Source organism: Dasypus novemcinctus, chromosome 3 (assembly GCF_030445035.2).
Source record: "Dasypus novemcinctus isolate mDasNov1 chromosome 3, mDasNov1.1.hap2, whole genome shotgun sequence".
NCBI classification, from domain to species: domain Eukaryota; kingdom Metazoa; phylum Chordata; class Mammalia; order Cingulata; family Dasypodidae; genus Dasypus; species Dasypus novemcinctus.
Genome location: NC_080675.1, coordinates 152146038 through 152169071, shown reverse-complemented (window position 1 = coordinate 152169071; position 23034 = coordinate 152146038). Strand labels below are relative to the sequence as shown.

At 37.2% G+C, this 23034-nt stretch overlaps 1 protein-coding gene across 6 annotated transcripts in view; it reads right to left on the bottom strand.

Moving 5' to 3' along the window:
- SCAPER (S-phase cyclin A associated protein in the ER) overlaps positions 1 to 23034 on the bottom strand; it is a 616772-nt gene that overhangs the window by 270685 nt on the left and 323053 nt on the right. For all 6 annotated transcript variants that reach the window (XM_004468178.4, XM_004468179.4, XM_071214311.1 and 3 more), the window contains one exon: positions 6802 to 6938. In XM_004468178.4, the coding sequence (XP_004468235.1) occupies positions 6802 to 6938 (137 nt within the window). The remainder of the gene's footprint in view (positions 1 to 6801; positions 6939 to 23034) is intronic.

The following is a 23034-nucleotide window of genomic DNA, read 5'->3' as shown; positions in this document are numbered from 1 at the left end:
TTCAACCTCACCTCATCTACTTTTATCTTTAAAACCAAACTCATTATTTCCATTCAACGTCCATCATCACCGTATTTTTCAATGGTAACGTGGCTTGAAATTTCAAGATTATTTTTATTCTTCATTTTCTTTTTCAAATAATCAACATATCAAAATGTTAATACTGCATTAAAGTGTTTCTTGATTACCTTCTTTTCTCTTAATTCCTTATACATTACACTTCAACGTAAGCTTTTTATAACTTCTTGTCTGGATTAGTAAAATAACCTCCTATCCATCCATGTTTTCAATCTTACCAACACAGCACAAGAGACAAATCTTCCTAAATCACTAATCTCCTGATGTCATTCATTCCCTTATTTATCCATAAGGGTTCCTCCCCAAGGAATATGATCAATCTGCTAACTAGCATTAAAAGCGTGCAATAATTTGAAACAACCCTATTCAAGTTTATCTTCTTGGACATTATCACCTTAATTTTTATACATTTGGATCAGCAGACTACATTTACGCCATACTTGGAGACTCTCAGGACCATTCTCACCAGTTAAGATATGGCCACCAGGGGGCAACAGAGTTTGATTTATACAGCCTCATACACAAGGCAAGGTTTTTAGAGGAAATGATTTATTTTACAAATGTTTCTATTAAAATGGATAAGTAGACACTAAACAGACTTACGAACAGACACACTATTTACCACCTCCTCTAGGACATCCCTTAGAGAAAATAAATCCACTCACTGTAGACTCATCCACATTCATATTCATCTGGGCCTCAATTTCTCTGAAGGAATCAGCAGATAGCTAGATGCTCTAGGGTCACCATCAATTCCTTCCTCTCTTCCTCCCAGGACACCTACTGAATCTATCTCTGATTTGTTTCTCCAATCTAACACTTCCACCACATCATAAACACTTTGACATTTAATTTTGATCCTTTTTTTAACCGGTCTATTTATTTCATGTAGGGATTTTTTTTTTTTTTTTTTTTTTAAATATGGCCTGTAGAAAGTCACTGTCCTTTTTGTTTGAGCCTATGTTTTCCTCATTTGTAAGATGGAGGAACAGAACTAGCTAAACTCTTGATATCTTCTAGCTCTAAGATTCCATGATTCTAAATTCATGTAAACAGTAGGTATGAAGTTGCTGGGTACATTTGAATCATCCGAGAGCTTGTTAAAATGTAGTCTCCTCACCTAAAATCAAGTGAATCAAAATCAAGAGGATGAAGCCTAAGACTCTACCTATAGAATCAGGTGGTGCTGATGTAGGTGGTCTAAGGACTACAGTTTGAAAAACACTGTCTTTTTTTATTATTTGATTCATATTACTGAAGCAATATATCAATTGTTATCATTTATTGAGTTATTGATCATGTACTAGGCGAGTAACTCTTAAAGAGTATAATCTGGGTAACAGGGGGTTCAAGGGAGTCTTTCCGGGGTCCACAAGGTCAAAACTGTTTTAATCTCACCATCTTAGCGGAGCTGAAGCTACATGATATGTGATATCACAACAGACAATACAGAAGCAGATGTGAGAATTTAGCTCTTTTCATTAAGCCAGTAGTTAAAGAAATTTACAAAAATGTATAATAATGTTACTCTTACTAAATTTTAACATTTTACAAAATATCTTATTCATATGAACAAATAGGCTTATTATTTTTTAAATGATTTAATTTTTTACATGTCTCAGTTTTAATTTTTAATATGATAAATATTGATAGATATAACTAGATACACAAGAGTTCTTTGGGGTCCTCAATAATTTTTACATGTGTAACAGGGGATCCCATAACCAAAAAGTTTGAGAACTACTTTAGTATCTTCACTGACCCAAAGGATATTAAATAGAAATCAAAGCCTTTGGTATCTGGAAAGTCCCCAAATATGTGGAAATTAAGCAACCCACTTCTAAGTAACCATCAAAGAAATTAAAAGGGAAATTAGAAAATATTTTGAATTGAAAATAAAAACAGTATATCAAAATATGTGGGACATAGCTAAATTAGTGTTAGGAGGGAAATTTATAGCTGTACTTGCACATATTAGAAAAGGAGAAAGGTTTCAAATGTTTATTCTAAACTTCTATCTTAAGAAATCACGAAAAAAGCAAAATATGTACAAAGTAAACAGAAGGAAAATATAATAAAGATAATATTAAATCAATGAAATAGAAAAAAAATTAAATAACAACAAAAGTTCATTCTTTGAAAACATTAATAAAATTAATAAATTCCTGGCAAGCCTGAACAAAGAAAAAAGGAGGAAAATACAAATTGTAATTTTTGGAAATGAGAGGGGATATGTCACAATAGTTTCTACAGGCATTAAAAGAATAACAATGGAATATTGTATACAACTTTACGCTAAGAAATTTAACAATTTAGATGAAGTAGACAAATTACTTTAAAGACACAAATTACCAAAACTGAAGGAAAAAATAATTATTTCACAGGTAAATTATATCCTACAATTCTCAACTCATTTAATGAGACTAGACTTCTCTTGATACCAAAACTGAAAATATTATAAGGAAATTACTTCATCATGAGTGTGAAGGCAAAAATCCTTTGAAAAAATTTAGCAAACTAAATTCAAAAGTATATAGAAAACAACATGAACAAGCAGGTTTACTCTAGGAACACAAGATAATTTAACATCCAAAAATTAATACAGAACTGTATACATTTAATGGGTGAATTGTATGGGATGTGAATTATATCTTAATAAAACTATCAACAAAATATTATACACCATATTGATAAAATAAAAAGTATATGATTATCTCAATAGATGCAGAAAAAAGCATGTGAGAAAATGTAATCGATCTATGATAAAAACTCAGGAAATCAAGAACTGAAAAAAATTTCCTTAACCTGATAAAGAACATCTACAAAAAAAACTTAGAGCTAACGTTGCACTTTAGTGGTGAAAAACTAAGATCAGGACCAATGCTTCTGTTTCACATTTCACTGAAGGTAAGGTGCAATAAGACAGTAAAATGAAATAAATGGTGTACAAATTGGAAAGAGATGAAACTGTATTTATGATCAGGTATCATTTTCATGTACATTAAAAAATCTTTTAGAAAATTTATAAAAGCTCACAGTCAATCTGTTAAGGTCCCAGGATACAAGGTTAATATAAAAAATTAAGATAGGTTATTATATATTAGCAACATACAATTTTTAAATAGCATTTCAATAGTATCAAAATCCAGAAAATACTAGGGATAAATTTAATGAAATATTTTTAAGACCCACACCCTGAAACTTACAAAACATTACTGAGAGTAACTGAAGAAGCTCAAACAAACGCATTCAATACATTCCTAATTGAAATCTCAATAAGCATTTTTTTTAAAGAAACTTACAAACTGAACATTGTATTCATATGAAACTGTAAAAAAGGAAAGCAAAGTTGGAAGACTTCTACTATTTTATCCCAAAACTTACTATAAAGATATTGTAATCAAGACAGCTTGAAGATCAACAAATACATCAGTGGAATGGAACTGGACAGTCCAAAAATAGATCCACCCATATAGGGTTGCTTCGTTTTTTTTAATTGAAGTGGGAAAACAGACAAATAGCTCAATGGAATAGAATAGAACGTCCAGAAAAACTCAAATAATTATAACATAGATTCCTTTTTTTTTTAACCAAGGTGCCAAAATAGTGTATTAGAAAAGAAAACTTCATCAACAAATTGTGCTGGAACTAGCTAGTTATATGGAAAAATAAACCTGGACCTATGCTTCATATCATATTCACTGATTTATTTGAGATGTCATAAACCTAAATGTAAAAGCAAGTGTTACAAAGATTCTAGAAGAAAATATGGGAGGCGATCTTTTTAAGTTGTGAGAAAAAAATTTTGATACCTATTATCTGACAGAATACTTGTATCCAGAATATATAAACAACTCAAAAATAAAATGACAATGCAATTTTTAAAAAAGGGCAAAAATATTCAATAAAGATTTTTGCCCTTTTTTAAGGGCATGGTTAAATAGCACATGAAAATATGATCAATATCATTTGTCACTGGGAAATGCAAATTATAACCACAAGGAGATACCATTACACACCCATTAGAATTAAATAAAAATTTAAAAACCAACAATATCAAGTATTGGCAAGATTATGGGAAAACTGGTATTCTCATAGCTGCTAGTATGATTATAAAATGGTGCAACCAGGGAAGCAGACTTGGCCCAGTGGTTAGGGAGTCCGTCTACCACATGGGAGGTCCCCGGTTCAAACCCTGCGCCTCCTTGACCTGTGTGGAGCTGGCCCATGTGCAGTGCTGACGCGCGCAAGGAGTGCCCTGCCACGCAGGGGTGTCCCCCGCGTAGGGGAGCCCCATGCACAAGGAGTGCGCCCCGTAAGGAGCGCTGCTCAGTGCGAAAGAAAGCGCAGCCTGCCCAGGAATGGTGGCACACACCCGGAGAGCTGACGCAACAAAAAGAAACACAGATTCCTGTGCCGCTGACAACAACAGAAGCGGACAAAGAAGATGTCACAGCAAAATAGACACAGAGAACAGACAACTGGGGTGGGGGGGGGAGGGGAGAGAAATAAATAAATAAAATGGTGCAACCACTCTGGAAAACAGTTTGGCAATTTCACTTCTAGGTTTTTACCCCCAAAAATTCAAAATGTATGTCCACACAAAGAGTTGGCAGGAGCTTTATTTATAAATGCCCCAAACTAGAAACCCAAATGTCCATCAACATATAAACAGATAAAAATTTTGATTTATCCATATAATGGATATATTTGGCACCAAAAAGGAACAAACTACTGAAACACATGATAACAAAGATAAATCTCAAAAACAGTATAATGAGCAAAAGAAGGCAGCCACAGAAGTGTGGTTTCATTTGTATGAATTTCTAAAATTCAAAAAACTAATCTATAATGACAGAAAGCCAGGTGTGAGGGGTGGTGGAGAATGACTGCAAAGAGACACAAAAAAGCTTTGTGGGGTGATGGAAATATTCCAAATTTTTATAGGAGCATGGATTATATGGGTATCTGCATTTATCAAAACTTAAGCTGTACATTTAAGATTTCTACATTTCACTTAAATAAATCATACATCGACAAAAAGATAAAGGTATATATGCCAAAATATCAAAAGCAGCAGAATTATAGGTATTTTTCCCCCTGATTACTTGCATTTTCCACATTTTCTTTAATAAAAGGCATTACTTATGTAAAAAGCAAAAAACAAAAACAAAAACAAAAACATATAAGCAAAGGTTGAAGGAGGTAAGGGAGCCACTGGATGCATGTGAGAAAAGCCTTCCAGAAAAAGGAAACCTCAAATGTAAAAGCTCTGACGTTTTGAAAACAGAAGTGACCTGATCTGGTTTACATTTCAACAAGCTCACTCTGGTTGGCCTGTATAGAACAGACTGCACAGAGGGAAGGGGAGAAATAAGGAGACTTAGATGGATTGCTATGGCAACAATCCAGGTCAGAGATTGTGGCTTGAACCAGGCGGGAGAAATAGAATTAGAGAGAAGTAGTCAGATTCTGAATATATTTTAAAGCAAAGCTAACATTATTAGAAGTTGGAGATGTGAAGTGTGGGAAAGAGAAGTCAAGGCTGACACTTAGGTTTTCAGCCTAAGCAACTAAAATAGCATATCCATTTATTATAGAGAGAAGATTACAGGATGGGGAAGGAAGTGTTGTATACATACTTAGCTTTAGTAAAATTGGAGTTATAAAATTGGTAGATGCCAGCAAGTAGAGAGTATTTAAACCTTCAGAACTGAGTTCGCCAAGGGAATGTGTACATAGAGAAGAAAAGAGATCCAAGGAACAGGTTCTATGGCTTTCTAATGTTAGGAGTCAGCAAGATCTTAGTATAAATTAGAAAGAAAGGTCAGTGACACCCTGAAGTATATACACTGCAAAAATTATTCTTTGAAAGGAGTGGGAAGAGACCTCAAAAACCAAGATCAAAAAAGTATTTGCTTGAATGAGCACACTGAAGTCATTAATTCTGTAACTGAAATGGATACCTTGTTGTGCATGATCTGAACATGGAAACTATAGAGATAACTAACATTCACCATTATTCTAGTCCTATTTTTTCTGTAAACCCATGGGTCAAGCCTCTCCATCTGTAGAGAAATTTGGGAATAAAATAAAACAACATATTCAGGCTACTTCCCTCAAAATAGCAGAGGATTATCTATTAAGGAGAAAGTACATTCATCTCTTCAAACAAAGTCATCAGTCATCAGATGATGCCCAAAGCTTGTGAGGTAATGATGTACCATAGCTGTCTGATCTTCACATGTCACTTTGGAGGCTGATGATAAACTACAGGTCTGACAACTCACTTTCCATGTCAAGATATTTCTCAAACTTTTTCTTGTTGTGACAGGCAACCAAATTGATTAAACCTAGTCATGGGATTTGACACTACAGCCAGTAGACTTCTATTTGTTGATTGCTATTGATTTTCTTTAATACTTCATTTAAAAATCAATAGTTGGAAAGAAAAATAGGCTTGGTTTACACATACTTAAACATACTATTGTATGCTGGAGGAGGCACAAGTTTGGCAGGGCCTTGGCATCCAATTATAAGAAGAGCTCTTAACAGGTGAAAGCAAGGGCTTTAGATCGATATGCAGTTTTCTTTCTCAATCAAAGAAAGTGGCTATAAATTAGGCTCATCAGTGTTATAGTCAAGGCTTTCTTGGTGCAAATAACTTTAAACTCTTTTTTTAGTCTTCTTTGGATATTCATTAAAGAAGGTTATTTAAGGTACCTGGAGTTCATCCGGGCTTTTATCTTTTTAGCTTTTTTTTTATTTTTTTGCCGCTCTTCTCCATCTTTCAAAGGCTCTGAAGGAGCTGCACTTTCAACCACAATGTCAATAATATACTTCTTCAAGGACAGATGCTCCTGAAAGATAAATAAATAATAACAATCATGATAACAATATAGTTGCAGACTACAATGAGTTATAAAAAACTATATAGCTGAAGCTAAAACTAATCTCTATGAATATTGATTGGTTTCCACAATTGCTTTGAAAAAGGTTGAAGAAATTGTCTTACTTGAGATTTTCCCTGACTCACTAAACTTGCAATTTGCATTAATTGTGCTAAGTGCTAAGGATACAACAATATAATTCCTGTCTTCTGGGAATTACAGTGTAGAAGGAGAGGTAAAATAGATGCACAAAACTATAACACCAAGCCATAAGAACCCATTAGAGAGTTAAAATGCAATAGGAGCTCAAAAGGGGAAACAAGTTCACTGTTCACTGGGGGAAGGAGGGAAAACTTCAAGAAGGAAGCACCATTTCTGCTATCTCTTGAAGAATGGGTGGAATCTGGACATAAGGATATTGAGTATGTGTGTGTTTGGTTGGGTAGAGGTGGAGGAGAAGAAAGAGAAAAGAAAGGAAAAAAAAGGGCATTCCAGAGAATGTAGGCAGAGGTGAGAAAGTAGAATGTGGGTACTAGCAGCAGATGTTTGGTTTGACTAGAGCAGAGTTTGGCCTTACTTCTCTCCTTATCCATCTTCGATTGTACGGCCCATGACTATGCCCCTATGGCCCATACGCATTCCCTTGCATATATCCCAATCCCTTCCCTTCTCCCTTTTTGATAGTGTAAGGCAAAATATCAAACTTAACTTCATTTCTCTGCCTTCTACACCAGTGCCTATACCTGAGAAGATTAAAGTGGCTATAGACAATTAAAACCATGCTGACTACTCTCACTTTAAATTTATGATGTTACATTCTAAGTGGGCTCTGGGATTTCTAGGCAGTCAAGCCACCTTACACTAGTTAATTCACATGTTTACCTCCCTAAAGAATTATTTCAGAACTTCTCTTCAAATCCTCAATCTCCCTTACGCCCTAGTTCCCCTTCCCCACCTTCTCAGTTCATGACCATGCTTATTTGTAGAAAAGAGCATCCTTCAAATGAGAACTTCCACATCCTCTGACATCTGAATTAACCAACCAATCTGCATCTGTGCCAATATACTCCTTAAAAAAAATTTTTTTAAAGAAGCTTTAAATTAAATAAATGTCACATTTAAAAAAGGGGGAGGGATTCTCATATATCCACTATACTTTGTCCCATTAAAAACATCTTTCATTAGTGTGGTATATTCGTTACAACTGATGAAGCATTGCTACTAAACATGACCTATAGTTTACCGTTTATACTTTGCACTGCACAATTTTACAGGTTTGACAACATGTATAATTGCCTGTATCTGTCATTGCAATATCAGGCAGGACAATTCCAACGTCCCAAAAATGCCTCATGTTATACCTATTCTTCCCTACTTCCTCTCAGAACCTCTGGCAGCCACTGTCTTTATATCAATGATACAAGTTCTTCCATTGCTATAATAATAATAATAAGTCTACTTTAGTCCATAGTTGCATTCCCCCCTTAGGTAAATTTCTCAATCTTGAGGATTTGGGGATGGTGATGCACATTCTATTTCTGATTGCAAGGCACTTAGATCCCTTGGGGCAGATAGATGGAAGTGTTTTGCTTGCAGTTTTAGATACTCTGTTTTTTGGGATGCCCATCGTCCATCAACATCCTTTTGTTAGTTGTCCTGGGTGAGTCCAATGAACTGGAGAGTGGGTGTTGCAAATAGCTGAGATTCAAGGCTCAACTGGCATATGTACAGACCGAAGATTTAAGTCCCTGGGACAAATATTTAATGAGCATAGTGCTAATTATAGGATCAAATAAAAGGGGCAGAAGAGCTATGTGTAGAGAAATTATAAATGAGTCTAACTCTGTTACACTGGGGAGCATATATTTCAAAGTAAGGCCCACTTTGCCTGCCCTGCCTATAGTATCTAGATGTCTCTAGAGCCCTCAGAAGCCCTGCTTTTTGAGGCACTGTTTACTGTGGCAGTCAATGAGATCCTGCTGAGATGTGCATAAACGTAACCTCTAGAATGAACTCCTGACTCACTTTGAAATCTTTTAGCCATAAAAACTCATTTGTATTTAATATTTCCCACTTTTGGTTAAGGTCTTTTTCCAAATACAGCACTAGTTGGTGCTTGGTAATAATCCCTCTGTGCCAGGGAGGCCCATCCCTGGGAGTCATGTCCCATGCCAGGGTGAAGGTAGTATGTTTATATGCTGAGTTTGGCTTAGAGAAAGGTCACACTTGAGCAACAAGGAGGCTTTCAGGCAGTAACTCTTAGGCAATATACAATACTAGGCTAAGTTTCAATCTCATAAGACCAAGGTTCATAAGTACAATCATCAATATCAAGGGCCTGACATAATGGTCTGTCCTTCTTCGCTGGGCACTGCCCATGTACTCGGGGGATTCTTGTTGTTCTAATAATGTAGCAGGACTTCCCAGGATGGGAATTCAACATACTCTCAGTTATTGTGTGGGTCTACACCCACCGAGACAATGCCCCATGACCACCTGAACATATTCATATGCCCTAGAGGCATGCCCCAGGTGCACCCCATCCCACACATCACTCCATCACCAACACCCTGCATCAGTGATCCTCCCTTGCCACAGCTATGATCCTTCTGCAATCTAAAACCTCCCAAAACCAAAGCCAAAAAAAAAAAAGCAAATAGCAAATAAAATACAAAAATAAAAAAATTGTATTAAAAAAATTTTCTTTTCAGTTTGTCTTTCATCACCATAAGATTTATCTTTTATGTACAGTGACAATTTCTTCTATATGTTCCCCCAATGTCTTATTTTTCCACTTTATCTTCAAAGAAGCTTTAGGTTACAGAAAAGTCACATAGAAAATATAGGGGACTCCCATATACCCAACCAGCTCTCCCACTCTCCCCTATTAATACATTTCACATGTGTATGATATATTTGTCACAACTGATGTACAAATATTGAAGCACTGCTACTAACCATGGTCAGTGGTTTACATTTTGCCTGTATACTTTTATAGGTTTTGACAAAATTTAAAATGGCTAGTATCTGCCAGTGCAAGATCATGCAGAACAATTCCAATACCCTAAAAATGCCGTATTCCACTTTTCTATTCTTCCCTCCCTCTCCCCTTGGAACCAATGGTAACTACTAAGTTTCAGTTTTTGAAGAATCAGGTTCATAGTCACATGCAATAATATTGAGGGCTTGATATATTTGTCTGTTTTCTTTTACTAGGCACTGCCTATGTTCTCCAGAGATTCTTGCTCCTCGAACTGAGAACATAGCAGGACTTTATACCCAGAACAATTAAAAGCAGGGAAATGAACAGGTATGTGCACACCAATGTTCACAGTGGAAACTATGGACTAAAGTAGACTTATATTCTAGTAATGGAAGAACTTGTAATACTGATATAAAGACAGAAGTCACAAGAGGTTCTGATGGGAGGGAGAGTGAATAGGTATAACATGGGGCATTTTTGAGACATTGGAATCATGATATTGCAGTGACAGATACAAGCCATTACACATTTTGTCAAAACCTATACAATTTACGATACATATGTATGGTACAAAGTGTAAAACATAATGTAAACTATAGACCATGCTCAGTAGCAATTGTTACAAATGTGCCACATTAATGAAAGATGTTGTTAATGGGAAAAAGTGTGGGAGGGAGAGGGATATATGGGAATCCCTTGTATTTCTGATTGTAAAATTTATGTAAACTAAAGCTCCTTTAAAAATAAAGAAAAAAGAGATAAATGGATAAACAAAATATGGTGTATATATACTATATACGTAATTTATATATATTTATATATATATATACACACACACACACACAATGGAATATTATTCAGCTATAAAAAGGAATGAAGTTCTAATACATGCTACAACATGGGTGAACCTTGAAGACTTCATGTTGAGTGAAATAAGCCAGATAGAAAATGACAAATATGATATAATCTTCTGTACATAAAATACCTAGAAAAAGTAAATTTCATAATGGCAGATAGATTATACATTACCAGGGGCCTATTGAGTAGACTCAAAGAGCTAGAGTCTGGAAGATAGGTTACCGGGAGACAGAAAGGTAGTAGAGGGTGGTAAGCCAATGCTCAATATGGGCAAAATCTATGATAAGGTGGAAGGGAGTGGTTGGGCAATGGTTGGGGGTGATAGTGGTGCAATGATGTGATTGGGTTCGATGGTACTGGAACGTGAGGGGGAGTAGGGTAGGGAGGTTGGATTGGACTATCCATGGAACTGAGGGGAGGGCTGGAGGAAGGGATTTGTAGGTCTGTGGTTAAAACTACAATGGTGGGAATATTCTTTTGGCAAATATGGCAGGGGAGGGTTACTGTTGCAGGGCATCAGGGGTGGGGGGATAAGTGGGATAGGGCACACTTGGGGCATGCTTCTATGGAATATGAAAGTGTTCATCTTGTCATAGTGTTTTATCTTAGTAGGTGGAGACCCACACAATAAACAAATATTAAACTCCCATCCTGTGCCCATATACTCTTGTCTTCCCTCCTGCTTCCCTCCCTCATGTTCCTACCTAGGGCCAATGTCTCCAACTGCACACTGGATTCCATTCCTTCTCTACCATTTACATAATCATTTCTTCTCTGTTCTGCATCATCAACCTTTTCCTTTCTACTTAAATCACTTAAATTCTTTCTTCTTCAAACATCTAAAAGAACCTTCCTTTGACCAAATGTCCCCCTCCAGCTACTACCCTTTTATAAACCTAAAATGTGTTGAAAGAAACGTATCGTCAAAATGTCTTTATTTTCTTAACTCTCCTTCACTCGTGAACCCATTTTAGTTCAGCTTTTACCTTTACCATTTTAATGATTTGTTCTTTTCAAGGTCTCCAACACCAACAGCCAACTATCAGTTTGTGCAGCGTTGGTCCTATTGATCACTTCCTCTTCCCTAAGACTCTTTCTTTACTAGGCTTCTAGACATCACATTGTCCTCTTAACTCATTGGCTGCTCCTTCTAAATCTTCTTTGCTGGGTCCTCCAACTCATGCTGACCTCTAAGTGTTGGGAAGTCCCAGAGCTATCCTCAGATTTTTCCTTTTTATACAAACTCAGTCATCAAGGGTAGTGACTTGAAATATTAATTCATGCCCAGAAAATTTTCAAATCTTTAACTCTAGTCCTGACATCTCCTTTGAGGGAGTGCTTGAGTAAATTATCATATATATTTATGAAGAAATAATAGTCATTAAAATGCTTATGAAGGAGGATTCTGAGATGACGGTGGCGTGGTAGCAGAGTTTTAGAATCTCTGAATGCCCACATAAAAACAGGAGAGCAATTAGACAGCAAAGGCAAAAACCATGAAAAGATTTATAGCAAAGCTAGGTGACAAGGTATTGCCATAAAAACCCCAAACAGAAATGGGTGAAGACAAACTATCAACAGATCAGCATGGTTTCAATGTCTTCGAAAAAAAATCAAAGGGAAACCACAAGATAAAATATGAATCTGGGAGCAGGAAAAGCCTAATTTAGGAACAGTAATACATTGGAAAGTTCAGCAGACCAAACTGATAACAGCAGCTAAAACTGTAAGATGTTTTGCCCACTCCAGTAGCAGGTGAGTAAAAAGTGCCTGCAATAACGTGCTCTGAATGGACTGGTGTAGTTCATTCCCTATGAACTCTTGAAACTGAGTCACCAAGGGCTCCTTTTCCAGACAGCCCTGTCACAGAGTAGAAGTTGCTGTTGAAGGAATTAAAATTGAGTAAAACAGAGAAAACAGAGATGAAGGATAAAACATGCCCAGATAAAAGTGGACAGTGAAAGAGAACCAGAAATTTCCGGAAGTAAGCCACTATATTTTTCAGAAAAGCAATAAAGGAGGGAGCTCTATGAAAAGTTACGATTGCTATCCTGAAACCCATCTCCTTCTAAAAGTCTTAAGAAATTAACTTCACTTTAAAAAAAGAATAGTAAAGCATCGAGGTCAAATGCAAAAGTTATCAGAAGAAAAAGACAATAAGCATAATAACAACCATACAATGAAAACACAGTAAAGATATGCACAGAATAGATAAAAATGTAGCTTTCTATTTCAAAATAAGCTAAAACATAAAGTGACACAAGGCATGAGAGAACAACATAAGTCACAATTTTAAAAACTCAAATTAGGCCATAAAAGTCAAGGAAAAATTATTTTAAAATTTACAAACAAAAGATAAAATAGAAGACATACAAATGAATAAACACAACAAATGATGCTATCAAATACAAGGATAATAGGAGGAAATTTTAACAATAAAAAGAAAGAGAAGATGGCGTCGATTTAAGTGTGTGCTCACCATCTCTCTCGCAAAAAATAGCTGAGTGGGGGCAAGATGCTGCCTGGGTAAACTGTTCTGGGAAACCACAGAGCAGGAGGCTTCAGGACATCGATCTGGAAAGAGCTCCACAAAGAGAGGAATTGCTCAAGGTAAAACCTTGAGTTTCTTGCCCTTGAGGTTGTAACTGGGGGACAGCTAAGCCCCACCCTCAAGGCAAAAAGCCTCAGGGAGCCCCATCTCCCGCTGGTCACACAGCTGGAAGAAACATTTTCCGAGAGTGGGAGGGTGGAGAGGGATTTCCTTTCTGTGTACCTGGACCCCCTTTTGAGCTATGATGAGCATACCAGCTGGCTTGAGGTGGTACAGGAAGAGGGGAGAGGCAAATCTTCTGAACAAGTCTGATTTACCTAACCTCCCTGGGGTAGAGAAACTTGGCCTGGAAGGAGGTGGAGACAGGAAATTGACTAGTCCAGTGCTGAAAGCTATCAAAATTTCAATTCCCCTAAGGGAGGTGAACAGTAGGAAGCACTTAATAAGCTTCCAAGAGCCTATTTCGGGTCTGCTGAGAGGAGAGGGTAGTCTAGACAAGGGTTGAGAGTAATTTTTTTCTGCTGTAAGTTAAGTCATCAGGATCCCATTTGAATTTCAAAAGGGAACACTCATGCAGGCTACTGTGTACTGCTGCCCTGGGAGAGAAAGCAAGTAAGAATAAAAAGGGGACAGGGACAGACTTCTAATCAACAGGAATTTATCCAACTGCATAGAGACAAACAAGCCCAAGAGAAAGTCACTGGATAGGTTTCTAAAGAATTAACTGATCTAATGAGAAAGTTTAGCTCAGTGGAGGGGTTTCTGCCTTGAATATGTGAGGTCCCTAGTTCCATTCCTGGCTCCTCTTACATTAGTGATCCACCGGGATATCAAACATCCAGCTGATATATTACGACAGGGAAAGCATGGACATTTTTCATATATTAACTTCTTTTGGGTCTCTTATTTTTCCTACAAAAAGGTTATTTTTGTTTCAAAATTTAACTTAGTTTACTCGCTAAAGCCCGCTTCAAAACCTGCAGAAGGAAGACTGCGGGGTAATTGATGAACAGGCAGGCCTGAGAAGCTCCACAGGGGCCTAAGAGGGAAGGCTGTTTTTCTTTAGTTTTTGTTTGAGCACTTGCTTGCTTGCTTTCTTTTTTTTCCTTGTCTTTCTTTTCTCTCCCCTCACTGCCCTCCCCCTTTTTAAAATTAGGTGCTGCTGGCTTCTTTCTTCCTTGCTGTGTTTCCTCTTTCTTGATTTCCCCTTTTCTGTGTATACTGATTTTGTCTACCAATACTGTCTCTTTTCCTTCCTACATATTTCTATCTTCCACTTTCTGTGTTGTTCTTACATTCTACCTCTCTTGGTTTAGTCCTCAATTTTTCTGTTTTTAAAATTTCTAATTCTTTTACTCTTTTCTTTCTTTTACTAATTTTTTTCCTTTTCATCCTTTCTTTTCTCTTTCCCTCTCTCCTCATCATTCTGGCCTTTTAATTCATTCTATATACTTTTCTATATTTGGCTTCCAATTTCATTGTCGGTACTCCATTTATTTATTCCTATTACTTAACACTGCTTATATGAGTTAAATATTCATTTTCCAAGGTCTTATATGGTTTTTCTTCTAACTTCTACTGTTGTTATTACTATTACTCATTTTCTTTTCTTACCTCTTTGGTTTTCTCTGGCCCTAACCTTTTTCCTTCAAGGAACATAGACAACAGCAAAGAAAGAGAATAAGAAGAACAAAGTGTCAAAGAGAAAACTTAACACACTTACAAAAACAGAAACTAAATAAAACCTTAGAGTAGAGAGAGAAGCTAATCAACTGAATAAACCCATCAAGATAAAAAGATGACCACACAGCAACAAAAAATTACAAACCATACCAAGAAATAGGAAGACATGACCCAGTCCAATGAAAAAACTAAAAACCAGGAAGAAATGCAGAACATCAACCAACTAATCAAAGCTGTCCAAACAAATATCATGGACAAAATTAATGAGTGAAGAGAGAGATTAATGATATTAAGAAAACACTAGGAAAACATACCAAAAAGATAACAGATATGATGGTTATGAATAGCACAATCCAAGATATCAAAAATACACTGGGGAAAGGCAGGGCAAGATGGTGTCTGAGTGAGTGCACATTATAGTCTCTCCTGCAAAGTAGCGGCTGGGCAGCGTTGGAAATTCTTCAAGACCAGGCTGTTTCAGGGTTTTGCAGGGCAGGAGGTGTCTGGATATCAATTTGGTGGGACGGTGACAGAGAAGATTCGTGTAAAAGGTAGAATTTAGGATCTATTTCACGGAGATCGGGGCTGCGCACAGGACGCTCCCCCCTGGGGCAGGCCGCATGGCAGTGGCAATTCCTGGAGGCTCTGCTGTGCTGGGGAATTCATAAGCCCTGAGAGGGCTATTCGGGGGCTTGCAGGGCAGGAGGTGTTTGGAAACCGATTTGGTGAGACAGAGATGTAGGAGTTTTTTGCGAGACGTGGAATTCTGGGTTTCTGACATGGAGATCAGCACTTCTGGCTAAAGCCCCGCCCCCTAGGGCTGGCTGCCAATCTGCAGTGGTCCTTAAATTGGCTGCAATATAGAGGCATCACCAGAAGGCTGTTTCGGGGCCTTGCAGGGAAGGAGGTGTCTGGAAGCCGATTAGGTGAAACAGAGATGGAGGATTTTTTTGCGAGGTGTGGAATTTTGGGTTTCTGACATAGAGATCAGCACTTCCGGCTAGAGACCCGCCCCCTAGGGCTGGCAGTCCTTAAATTGGTTGCAATGTAGAGGCATCCCCAGCAGGCTGTTTTGGGGGCTTGCAGGGCGGGAGGTGTCCTGAAGTTGACTTGGTGAGACAGCGACAGAAGAGACTCTTGTGAGAGGGGGAATTTTGGGTTTCTGACACAGAGGTCAGAGTTTGCGGATGTGACCCACCCCCCCCCCCCCACAGGGCTGGCACCCAGCTGCAGGGATCCCTGAAGGCTGTGTTGCACTGCGGTGCTCCCACGCTCCCTGTTAACCAGATTTCAGGTTGCCAGGTCTGTGTCCTCTAAACCCCGGTGGCCCACACCCCAGAGACTCACACCTCTTGAGTCTGCAATATCACAGACTTCCCATCCCTGAATCCACCATGCCCTGAGGTCCATCTGAGGTCCTTGATTGTCCTAGCCCTTGGCATTTGCGTTTTCTTTTTCTTTTTTCTTTTCTTTCCTTTTTCTCTTTTTTCTTTTTATTGTCTTGGTTGCTAATATTACATTATCTTCTAGTCTTTCCTCCCATTGTATCCCCAAAGGTAAGTTTTCATTTATTTAGGGGTTGTTTTTTTTGTTTTTGTTTTTCTCTTTCTTCTTTTCTGTTTCTTGCTTGTTTCCCTCCCTTTTTTTTGCCCACCCCCCTTTTTTTCCTTCTCTTTTTTTCTTTTTCCTCTTTTTCTTCTTATTTTATTTCATCTTAATTATACAATAGGTGCTGCAGGGAACACCTCACATTTGCTGGGTTTCCTCATCCTCCACTTCCCCGTTTCTGTGTGAATTGATTTTGGTCACCTACACTACACCCTTTCCCCCACATCTTGATATCCTCTATCATCTACTGTCTCTCCTATATTCCACCTCCCTTTCTTTGGTCCCCAAATTGTCTAACTTTTAATTTCTAATACCTTTGTTTTGTTTTCTGTCTTTTATCCACTCTTGATACTACTTTCTTTTCTCTTTCCCGCTCTCATGAAAACACTGCCTTTTTAATTCATATTATATTCCTCCCATATTCAGTTGACTACTTCATTATAGGTACTCTACTTACTGCTATAACTCTACACAACTTACATGAATCTAATATCCATCCTCCCAGATCTCATATTGTTGCTCTGTTAACATTTATTACCAATACTACTTTACACATTTAACTTTTTTACACGATTGCCTTTCCCTGGCCCTAATATTTTCCGTTAAAGTGAACTCAGCCAGCAACAAGAAATTAGAATAAGAAGAACAAAGTGACAAAGAGAAGATATAACACTTACGCAAGAACAACAGCTAATTAATCCCCAAGACTAGACAAAGAAGCTAAGGAAATGATTAAACCCGTCAAGATAAAATGATGACCAGAAAGCAACAAAAAACTACAAACCAAACCAGTAATCAGGAAAACATGGCTGAATCCAATGAACAAACCAAAATCCAAGAAGGGGAGCAGAACTTCGGACAAGTAATTAAAGATCTCAGAACATATATCAGAGACAAACTTAATGAAGTAAAGGAAGAGTTTAACAATATGAAAAAAAACACCTGGAGACGAAATTGCAGACATATGCAAAAAGATAACAGATATGATGGGAATGAACACCACAGTTCAAGAAATCAAAAATACACTCACAGCAAATAGCAGCAGATTAGAAGAGGCAGAGGAGAGAATTAGTGATGTGGAAGACAGTACATCGGAAATCGAACAGATAGTAGAATTGATCGATAAAAAGATAGAGAAAATTCAGCTAGGACTTAGGGACCAGAATGACAATGCAAAACGCACAAACATACGAATTACAGGCATCCCAGAAGGAGAAGAGAAGGGAAAGGGGTCAGAAGAGGTGTTGCAGGAAATAAAGGCTGAAAACTTCCCAAATCTACTGAGAGAGACAGATGTACATATCCAAGAAGCACAATGCACCGCACACATCATAAACCCCAACAGGCCCACCCCAAGACATATACTTGTCAAATTATCCAATGTACAAGATAAAGAGAAAATTCTAAAAGCAGCAAGAGAAAAGAAAACCATCACATACAAGGGAGGCTCCATAAGATTAAGTGCTGATTTCTCATCTGAAACCATGGAGGCAAGAAGGCAGTGGTAAGATATAGTCAAGGTACTAAAAGAAAAAAATTTTCAACCAAGAATACTCTACCCAGCTAAACTAGCATTCAAACATGATGGCGAGTTCAAAATATTCACAGATAAACAGAAATTGAAAGAGTATGCCAACAAGAAACCTCCCCTTCAAGAAATACTAAAGGGAGTTTTGCAAGAAGAAAAGGGAAAAACAGGACAGGCAGAGTTGGAGGAGAGTGTAAGAGCAACAAAAAAAGACAAAGAGAGAAGAAGAAAAATAGCAAACAAAATATGACAAACACAAGTCCAAACGAAATATGGCTAACATAAATAATTCCTTGAAAGTAATAACACTTAATGTCATTGGATTAAACTCACCTATCAAAAGATTCAGACTGGGACACTGGATAAGGAAATATGACCCATCTATATGCTGTCTACAAGAGACACATCTTAGACCCAGAGATTCATGGAGGCTGAAAGTGAATGGTTGGAAAACAATCTTACAAGCAAACAATAACCAAAAAAAGGCAGGAGTAGCTATATTAATATCAGACAAAATAGACTTTAAATGCGAAACAATTGTGAGAGATAAAGAAGGATACTACATATTACTGAAAGGGACAATCTCTCAGGAAGAACAAACAATCATAAATAGTTATGCTCCTAACAAGGGTGCCTCCAAATACATGAGGCAAACACTGGAAAAACTAAGTGAAAGAATAGATGCATCTACAATTATAGTGGGAGATTTTAATACACCGCTATCAACTCTGGACAGAACATCTCAAAAGACAATCACTAAAGGAACAAAATATTTGAACAGTATATTAGAGGAGCTGGATCTAATAGACATATACAGATCATTATACCCGAATACAGCAGGATATACATTTTTCTCAAGTGCACATGGATCATTCTCCAAGATAGACGATATGCTAGGCCACAAAGAAAGGCTTAATGAATTCAGAGAGATTGAAATCATACAAAATAATATCTCTGACCACAGTGGAGTGAAGCTGGAAATCTGCAAGGGACAGAGGCCCAGATTTCACACCAAGATATGGAAATTAAACAGCACACTCTTAGAAAAACAGTGGGTCAAAGAGGAAATCTCAAAAGAAATCAATAACTACCTTGAAACAAAAGATAATGATAACACAACATACCAAAACTTATGGGATGCAGCAAAAACAGTACTGAGAGGGAAATTTATATCCATAAAGTCATACATTAAAAGAGAAGAGCAAAAATTGAAGAACTAACTGCACATTTGGAGGAATTAGAAAAAAACAACAAAGTAATCCCACAGGAAGAAGAAAGAAAGAAATAACAAAGATAACAGCAGAACTAAATGAAATAGAAAATAAGAAAGCACTTGAAAAGATAAACAAGACCAAGAGCTGGTTTTTTGACAAGATCAATAAAATTGACAAACCCTTAGCGAGACTAACAAAGAAAAAAAGAGAGAAGATGCAAATACACAAAATAAGAAACGAGAAAGGAGATATCACCACTGACCCCACAGAAATAAAGATTATCATAAGAGGATACTTTGAAAAACCTATATTCCAACAAAAATGACAATTCAGAGGAAATGGACAAATTCCTAGAAACACATAAGCAGCCTATATTGACGAAAGAAGAAATAGATGATCTCAACAAACCAATCACAACTGAAGAGAGAGAATCAGTCATTAAAAACCTCCCAACTAAGAAGAGCCCAGGGCCAGACGGCTTCATAGGTGAATTCTACAAAACATTCCAGAAAGAACTAACACCATTCCTGCTGAAACTATTCCAAAAAATCAAAACAGAAGGAACATTACCTAACTCATTCTATGATGCCAACATTACCCTAGTACCAAAGTCAAACAAAGACACCACAAGAAAGGAAAATTACAGACCAATTTCTCTAATGAACCTAGACGCAAAAATACTTAACAAAATACTTGCTAATCGTATTGAACAACACATTAAACGAATTATACACCACGACCAAGTGGGATTCATTCCAGGTATGCAAGGATAGTTCAACATAAGAAAATCAATCAATGTAATACACCATATAAACAGATTGAAGGAAAAAAATCACATGATTACATCTCTAGATGCAGAAAAAGCATTTGACAAAATACAGCACCCTTTCTTGATAAAAACACTCCAAAAGATCGGAACACAAGGAAATTTTTTGAACATGATAAAAGAGTATATATGAAAAACCCACAGCCAACATTGTTTACAAGGGAGAAATCCTAAAATCCTTCCCTCTAAATTCAGAACAAGACAAGGATGCCCACTGTCTCCCCTTCTATTTAACATTGTCTTAGAAGTACTTGCTCGAGCACTGAGGCAAGAACCAGATATAAAAGGCATTCAGATTGGAAAGGAAGAAGTCAAAATTTCATTATTTGCAGATGACATGATCCTATACATAGAAAACCCTGAGAGGTCTACAACAAAGCTTCTAGAACTCATAAATGAGTTTAGTAAAGTCGGAGGTTATAAGATCAATGCGCAAAAGTCAGTAGCATTTCTGTACACCAATAATGAGCAAGATCAGGAGAAAATCAAGAAACAAATACCATTTACAATAGTAAATAAAAAAATCAAATATTTAGGAATAAATTTAACTAAAGAGGTAAAGAACTTATACACAGAGAACTACACAAGACTGTTCAAGGAAATCAAAGAAGACCTAAATAAATGGAAGAACATTCCCTGTTCATGGATAGGAAGACTAAATATTATTAAGATGTCTATCCTACCAAAACTGATCTACACATTCAATGCAATCCCAATAAAAATCAACACAGCCTTCTTTAAGGAACTAGAAAAACTAACTATGAAATTTATTTGGAAAGGAAAGAAGCCCCGAATAGCCAAAGACATATTGAAAAAGAAAAACGAAATTGGAGGAATCACACTACCTGATTTCAAAACATACTAAAAAGCTACAGTAGTGAAAACAGCATGGTATTGGCATAAGGAGACACACACAGACCAATGGAATCGAATTGAAAGTTCTGATATAGAACCTCACATATATAGCCATATAATATTCGATAAAGCCACCAAACCCTCTCAACTGGGAGAGAATGGCCTATTCAACAAATGGTGCCTGGAGAACTGGATATTCATATGTAGAAGAATGAAAGAGGATTACCATCTCACACCTTATACAAAGATCAACTCAAGATGGATCAAAGACTTAAATATAAGAGCCAAGACCATAAAGACTTTGGAAAGCAGTGTAGGGAAGCATATAGAAGACCTTGTAATAGGAAATGGCTTCATGAACTTCACACCAAAAGCACGAGCCGCAAAAGAACAAATAGATAAATGGGACTTCCTCAAAATTAAAGCCTTTTGCACCTCAAAGGAGTTTTTCAAAAAAGTAAAAAAGGAGCCTACATGATGGGAGAAAATATTTGGCAACCATATATTTGATAAGAGACTTATAACTTGCATATATAAAGAACTCCCATATCTTGAAAATAAAAAGAAAAGCAACTCATTTAAAAAATGGGAAAAAGATTTAAACAGACACTTCTCCAAAGAAGAAATACAAATGGCTAAAAAGCACATGAAAAAATGCTCCAAATCTTTAGCTATCAGGGAAATGCAAATCAAAACTACAATAAGATATCGTCTTACTCCCATAAGATTGGCAGCTATGAAAAAAACAGAAGAATACAAATGCTGGAGAGGATGTGGAGAAATGGGAACACTCATCCACTGCTGGTGGGAATGCAGAAGGATCCAACCATTCTGGAGGACAGTTCGGTGGTTTCTCAAAAAACTAACCATAGATTTGCCATATGACCCAGCAGAACTGAAAACAAGGACACAAACCGATATATGCACACCAATGTTCATAGCAGCATTGTTCACTATCACCAAATGTTGGAATCAACCCAAATGCCTATCAACAGATGAATGGATAAATAAAATGCGGTATATACATACAGTGGAATACTACTCGTCTTTAAGAACAAATACACTACAAACACACGTGATAACATGGATGAATCTTGAGAACCTTATGTTGAGTGAAGCAACCCAGGCATTGAAGGACAAATAGTACATGACCTCAATGATATGAAATAAGTAAACCAAGCTGCCTCAGAGAGCTACAGACTGGATGATAGGCTTACAGGAAATCGGGGATAGAGGAAGGATGTAAGCTGACATCTACATGGGTGAAATCTATGATAAGCTGGAGGTAAGTATGTGTACAAGGAAGGGATAAAATGGGGGCATAGGGTTACCTCTGGGTGGGGCTTTGCGGGCTTGAGGGGGGCTAGGGATGGGCGGATGGGTAATATTGCCCAAGAAATTGGAGGGAGGGTGGGGCAACATATGAACATAGGAGATTGTCAGGTGTTGGTTGAGAGTATAATGCTGAGAAAACCTTTTCAAAATATAATTAGGAAAGTTACCTGTTTAAGATACTTAAAAGGGATAATCTGATGTAGGACAGACTCCTAGGAAATAGTGAATGCTCATTTTGCCAGAGTGGGTTATACCATTGGGTAGAGACCCATATAATGAGAGTGAAGGTATACCCACATCCTGGGGAGGACTAATGCCATCAAATAGAGGGAACTGTATCTCTCAAGAGAAATGGTGGCTCCCAGGGCATTAGGGCAGTTGAGCATGTCAAGCCCTCAACACTGTTGCAAGTATCTCTGAACATGGCTTCTCAAGAAATGAAGATTGACTGTCACTGTGGGCCCCAAGGGGAGGGGGAAATAGATATTGAATAGATGGAACCAACGTAACTGTGAGGGCAATATAAGTGTTTCACAAGAGTATGCAAGGATGGATATAAAACATGTAATATTACACCAAAAACATATAGGGGCCAACAGACTAATAATGTAAATCATAATGTAAA